The sequence below is a fragment of the Pseudorca crassidens genome, chromosome 2 (assembly GCF_039906515.1).
Source record: "Pseudorca crassidens isolate mPseCra1 chromosome 2, mPseCra1.hap1, whole genome shotgun sequence".
Lineage (NCBI taxonomy): Eukaryota > Metazoa > Chordata > Mammalia > Artiodactyla > Delphinidae > Pseudorca > Pseudorca crassidens.
The window spans coordinates 38,927,199-38,933,966 of NC_090297.1; the positions used below are offsets into that span (position 1 = coordinate 38,927,199).

General features: G+C 52.7%; 1 protein-coding gene across 1 annotated transcript; it reads left to right on the forward strand.

The window, feature by feature from the left end:
* Window positions 1–5,666: 5,666 nt before the first annotated feature.
* On the forward strand, window positions 5,667–6,363 carry LOC137210447 (protein BEX1-like). The gene has a single exon (XM_067712337.1). The coding sequence runs from the start codon at window positions 5,722–5,724 to the stop codon at window positions 6,106–6,108; it is 387 nt and encodes a 128-aa protein (XP_067568438.1). The 5' UTR covers window positions 5,667–5,721; the 3' UTR covers window positions 6,109–6,363.
* The last annotated feature ends 405 nt before the right edge of the window (window positions 6,364–6,768 follow it).

Here is a 6,768-nt window from a genome sequence, read left to right on the forward strand (position 1 = left end):
TAACTTGCCTGGGATTACGTGACTGGGAAGTGGCAGAGCCTGCGGGGCCTGAAATCTTAACCACCAACCACTGGGTGATGCTTGGGCCCACAAGAAATGTGAGTCTCCCTAACGGGAGTGCCTGTGAGCGGTGGGGAGGGGAGGGGATGATGAACTGCTGGTCAGGAGGGCTCTTGCCGCCGCGGAAGCATCAGAGCCCTGACCTCTAAAACCCCTTTGTCCCTGAGACTGTAGCTCAGACTTCTCCGGTTGTTTGCGTGTGAATTTGGGCAACTGTGTTTCACCAACCGTGAGCTTCCCAAGGGCAGGGATCTTGTCCGATTATCTCTGGATACTTTGTACTCAGCACAGAGCTTGGTACTGCTATCAGTGTTCACGACACAGACAGGAAAAACAGGAAACCTAGATGGCTAGAAGTGGAAAGGGGTCAGGGGCCGTAGCAGCCTGGGTCTGGGTTTCCGGACCTCCGCTGTCTGCCAGGCTGCCTCCCGGCCCGTGATAAGCATCACACGTCAGTCACAGCACTCCTGCCCCTACAGTCCTTCTCAAGCAGTCGCTAGCAGGCCATGAATGCTGGCACCGAAAGGAAGCCTATTTGCTCCTCTTGAACTAGCCCACCTTCTAGTTTGCAGTTGAGAACACAGAGAGCATAGGAAGGGAGAGGCAACACAGCCAGTCATGGACAGAAGATCCGAGCCCGCCGTCCAGAGCACGCAGTGAGGTTAAGAGAGAAGACAGAATGGATTAATGAGCATCTGTCTGACAAGTAAGAGCGCATGCCAGCTTCGAGTGCATGGAGTCTGGATGAAGAGATAAAACAGAATCTGGGGACCAATCGGGCAGCAATGCAGGCTGGAAGTCCATCACTTTGGACACTCTCATCCTCAAAATATTTTCCATCTTCCTCAGAACATCTGGGTTCTGCTTCCAACTCTTTCCTTTGGCAGCCTACATCCTGTCTCTGGACCTCAAAATTTCCATCTGTTACATGAGGGCAGGCGTGGTGCTCAACCTCCCTAAGACGTAAAATCCTCTGGCTGTAGTATTACAGGGTTTTGTGCCCCCAGATTCAACTCAGATTCTCCCAAGACTCTACTGCTCCTTGGGTTGAGTCAGTCCACCAAGGGGGAGAGGGAGCATTCTGCATGATTCCTGCTTAACTTCTGTACTGACCCCCCCCCCCCCCGGTGGCCTGGAGGGTAACTGCAATTCCTGACTTGCTTCCTGTGTCCTCCTGGGGTACTCATCTCCTGGGGACCATCTGGTCTGAAAACACGTGTATTCACTCACCAAATACCCTTTGAGTCCCTCCTCTGGACCAGGCCCCTTGCCGAGTACTAGGAACCCTATTTCTACCTGTGGAGGCACTCACAGTCCAGTGGAGGGGGGCTGTGGAAATGTACGAGGCCCACCCCAAAGCAGCAAGTGCTGTGACTGGGGTATGGACGTCCCATGGGAGTGCAAGGGAACCTTCCTGGTAAGTCTTCCTGGAAAGAGGGACGTCTGAGCCTAATCCTGAAGGATGAGGCAGACTTTGGCAAAAAGGGCAGGAAAGCGGAGTACGTGCTCCTGGTAGAGGGGACAGCACAAGCAAAGGCCCAATTGTAGGAGGCAGGGTGAATCGCAGGTCGAGAACAGGGTGGTGTTGTGGACTGGAGATGGGACCTGTGGGCGTGAGCTGCAGGGGAGGTGAGCAGGGACAAGCATTCTTTTGCTCAAAAGTATTTATTGACTACTGAACCCCAGGCTAAATTGTGAAAGGCCTTGAATGACATTCCCAAATCCCAAATTTCCCTTCCTGGGCCCTGGCCTGTGTGCCCCTAACATTTATGATAAGAATTTGTTTCTAAATTTAGTTAATTATGTTTGGTTTCCTCCGTCTCCCCTTGGGGATAGCTGCACCAGAAGGAGTTGGGACAGGAAACTGGCCTCAGGACTGGGACTAGCCCCAGGGACAGTGCAGTCCAGGACAGGTGAAATAACAAGGGTGGGAGCCAAGGACGTGTCCTGGCCAGATGGCCTCTCCGTCTGGCCTTTGCTCTCTCTCCTTGGCTGCCTGTGTCTTGCTAAGGGCACGAGGTCCAGCAGCCTCACTCTGCCCAGAGCTACCCTCTTCACCAGTCTCTGAGGTTGGTCCCACGTCTGGACATGTTTGCTCCTGAGGGGAAGGTGTTTGTAGGTCTGGAGCCAGGGCTGTTCTCAGGCGTGCCTGGGGTGGGGAGTACTCTGGGCTGGCTGAGGGCAGAGGCTGGAGGGGAGTGGCTGAAGGGGCCGCAGGGCAGAGAGGACCCTTGGGGCAAGAGCTTTGTGAAGGAGGGTCCCAGAACAGGGAGGAGGTGTTGTCTCAGCCAAGAGGCAGAGTCCTACGAGTGCAGGGCGAGTGCAGGGCCCGGACCACGGGAGAAGCGGTCCTGGTGGAAGGGAAACACGAGGGAGGCCTCATTAACTGCCTGATTCCAGTGGGCCGGAGCTTTGCTCACATTGTCTCATAGAACGCTCCAATTACCTTGTGAGGGCGGGTCATGCCCCCATATTGGGGCTGGGTTTGATAATAGTGGCACAAGCGCAGAGAGCTTAAGCAAGTTCCCGGAGGTCACACAGTCAGAAGGTGGTGCCGTTGGTATAAGAACTCAGTGTGTCTGACTCCCCAGTCGCTTCTCTTTGTGGTAAGCCACTGTGACTCTTTGCATTTCTTTTTTTTTTTTTACGCGGGCCTCTCACTGTTGCGGCCTCTCCCGTTGCGGAGCACAGGCTCCGGACCCGCAGGCTCAGCGGCCATGGCTCACGGGCCCAGCCGCTCCGCGGCATGTGCGATCTTCCCGGACCGGGGCACGAACCCGTGTCCGCTGCATCGGCAGGCGGACTCTCAACCACTGCGCCACCAGGGAAGCTCTTTGCGTTTCTCGCTTCCCTCCTTTCCTAGGTGCGGTGAACCACATGCCTCCCTCCCTTCACGTGCTGTACTTCGGTCTAGAACATCATCTCTTCTGTCCATATTCCTTACCTGGTGATATTCTCATTTTTTTCAGGTCTGGGTCCTATGTGAAAGTTTCTTTGATCCTTCCAGGTAGATTTTATTTTACTTTGTCTATCCATCCATCATCCATCCATCCTCCCCCATCCATCCCTTTATCTCTTGACTTGTTCCAGAAGGATTTCTGGCCTTCTGGGTAGAGTTAGTGGCTGCCTCCTTTGTGGTTCCACAGCACTTCGTCCAACAGGTGAGCACCACCACACTTGACTGCCCGTACTTGTTCATGTGTCTGTTGATCCGCCGGCCTGGGTGCTCCCTGGGGGCAGGAGTGGTCTCTTTCTTTCTGTTCTTGGCATTGCCCAGCAGATTCTGTCTTCCTGTCCACCTCATCCTGACTCTTCTTTTGCACAGAATTTGGTCTGTTCCTCAAAGAGAGAAATTTCAATGTCTGGAATGACTTTGTGTTGAAATTAAGAGGTTTTTGGTTTTGTTTTTGTCTTTTTGGTGTCAAGAGAGACACTTCCAAAAAGCTGCTGTGAGATGGGAGAACTGAACTGGAGGTACTGCTATGAAGTGGTTTCGTTTGCTTTTCCCAGGACCAGGGGATGATGCTGGAACTGTAGAGAATTCTGGACAATTTAGGGACCCTTCACTAGCCTTAGCAGCCTGGGTTTGGTAATCTTTGCTCCAAACTGGTGGCTCATGGAGGGATGCTTGGGCATGAGCCAGTTCTGGATGGGGAAGGACTGAACATCAGTCAGTTTTTTTCTGTTATGTTGTGGTAACAGACACACTATAGCATGCCCCAAATAGGGGCTCTACAATAACAAGTTTATTTTTCGCCCACATTATATTTTGTCTGTGGTGGCTGTGGGTTGACTGTGGCTCTGTTCCATGCATCCTTTTTATTCCAGGATCCTTGTGAAGGAGCTGTCCCTACTTGGGACATGACATACTCAGTACAGAGAGAAAAAAAGAGAAAGGGCCGAACCACATCATAGCTCTTCACTCACATTCCACTGGCCAAAGCAGGACAACAGCTGAGTCTAATGTAAACTTCCCATGGGAGGCACTGGAAGCCAATCAGGAGCAAGAACACAATCTATTGCAGGTCAGAGCCATCCTGGGGACTCAAGCCACCTCCCTTCCAGGGAGCTGTCTTATTTCAGAGTCCAAGTCTAAAAGTCACCTCCTCTAAGAAGCCCCCCGGGATTGACCCTCTGAGTCAGGATTGGTGCTCTTCCTCTGTTCCCCCATGCCCTTTTGTTTTTCTCATTCCATACCAATCATGCTGTGTGTGATGTCTGTTAATGTGTGTGAATCTCCAGGCAGCAGCCGGCTCCTGAGAGTTGATAGCATGCACCTCTTCCCAGCTCCATGGTCAGGGACATCATGTGGGCAACTTGAACTTGGCCAGGTTGGAGTATTTACATCACAGAAAGTAATAAATGCTACAAATAAGCACTAGTTTCCTCCCGCAGAGGCAGCAAACGCTTGCCATCAGTCACTGCCCTGGAGTACGGACAACGTGAGGGCCAGGTGTGCCGTGCTCACCTCTGCCTTCCTATAGGGTCTGGCGGGGCATCGGCTCTTCCACAAAGGATGACTAACGGCCTGAGTGAGTGGGGGAATGAATGGGTGCGTGTTTGGGTAGTGGGATAGAGCAGTGAATGAATGCATGTCTGGCTGGATTGGAGTTCCCGTCTGTGTCTCCCTGCTCTTCCCCTGGGATCTCCTCTTCCTGCCTGTGCTCATTGCCCCAGGAGAGGTATGTGACAGGCAGAACACAGAAGGCCTGCAAGCCTTCCTGGCCTTTGTTCTCCAAGTCTCTGAGCTTGTGGAATTGAGAGAGTTTACAGACGAAGTAAAGGGGAGAAGAGGGATCAACAGAGTATCTTGAAGAAACATAAAGGGGAGTAGAGGAGAAGCACAGCCAGTCCTGTATGTCCTAAGCGGCTTTGCTGGGAGGTGATAAGAGCCTCAGGAGGAAGGGCTGTGGGGTGCAGCCAGGACACAGTGCCCTGGAGGTGGCCAGACATGCAGGGTCATGTCGGGGGGGCCTTAGATGCAATCAGTGTGGGCCAATGCCTTGCCCCCACCCCGCAGCTTGACATCATGTGATCCCCAAAACGTGGACTGACCCCAGAAACATGGGGTAAGAAATTAGGTTATAGGAAACAAAGAAAGTGACGTTTCTTGCCCCCCCATAAACCTTGGCAAGGTTTATACTTGCCACTCACGAATGATTCAGATCAGAGGTGGGCAAGTGTTTTGTGTGGAGGGCCATATAGTAAATAATCTCAGCTCTGCCGGCCACACAGTCTCCTTCACAACTGTTTAACTCTGCCATTGCAGGGAGAAAGCAAGCACAGACATACGTAGATGAACAATGTGCTGTGTTCCACTAAAACCTCATTTATGGACACAAATTTGAATTTCATATAATTTTCATGTGTCTTAAAATATTCTTCTTTTGATTTTTTTCCCCAACCATTAAAAAATGTAAAAGAGGGCACACGTAACCGGCCCGCGCCAACTCGCGCATGTCCCGCGCTAGTGTTAGACCCGGCCGTCGCTCGCTCCCTTCTCGGTCCCTGCTCCCGGTGGCCCTGAGGGAGTGCAGGCCGGGGTCGGCCCCCAAGAGTACGAGGCGCGGGGGCAGCAGCTCTGCGAGTGGGAGTGTCGCGCGGCGCACTTGCAGCAAAAATCAGGAGGAGCCGGAGACAGCGAGGACGGGCCCAGGAGCGATGGTGTCCAAAGAGGAACAAGCAGTAAGAAATCTCTACATGGAAAATGCCAACCAGGAGAATGAAAACACTGATGAAAAGGGGCGAGATGCTAATAAAGGAGAGCCTTTCGCCCTCCCTTTGGAAGCTGGTGAATATTGTGTACCTAGAGGAAATCGTAGGAGGTTCCGTGTTAGGCAGCCCATCCTGCAGTGCAGATGGGACATGACTCAGAGGCTTGAAGAGCCACAGGCAAGGACGAGAGAAGAGAATATGGAAAGGGTTGGGGAGGAGGGGAGGCAGCTGATGGAAAAGCTGAGGGAAAAGCAGTTGAGTCATAGTCTGCGGGCGGTTAGCACTGACCCCGCTCACCGTGACCGTCATGATGAGTTTTGCCTTATGCTTTGAAACCTGATGTTTTCCTTGAAGTTAGTAGGGAGACACACCTGCTTCCTAAACTTACATGTTTGTGATGTACCTTTGTTGTAAACCTTTTGGTGTTACTTGTTTCTTGTGGGTCTCCTGTTACCAGCTTCTAATTGAATGTTGTGTTTCTGACCCAATCTGTAAGTTTCTGTCAGCAGGAGAGTTTTACCTATTGCATGGAGAGATGTTCTTTATATATTGTGAAGATAATAAAGCAGTTTAAAAAAGAAAAAAAAATGTAAAAGACAATCTCCACTCACAGGCAGTGCCGGATTTGGCCCGTGGGCTGTAGTGTGCTGACTCTGACCCAGGTGACCGGGTGTGGGGAAGAGCTAGTCCATCAGCTAGTCGGTAGGGTAAACACACCTGGGCGGGGGGGGGCAGAGAGCACACTTGCCTGGGGGGACACAGCATGAACCTGTCTGGAAGGGGGACGCCGCTTCCTCTCTCCCTCTGCACCCCCCTCCCCGCAGCCCTGCTCTGGCTCCCCGGGCCCTTGTGCATTCTGCAGTTGTCCATGGCGCTTGCCTGCAAGAAGCTGGGCCCTCCGTGGGCGGGTGGCCGGGCAGCTGGACTCCGCAAGGCGGGCGGGCAGGCCATGTTCAGTCTCCGGGAAATGAGTGTGGACACGGCTTGGGTCCC

Bases quoted from the DNA above. Each gene is read 5' to 3' on its own strand.
- LOC137210447 (XM_067712337.1), top strand. From the start codon at position 5,722: ATGGTGTCCAAAGAGGAACAAGCAGTAAGAAATCTCTACATGGAAAAT.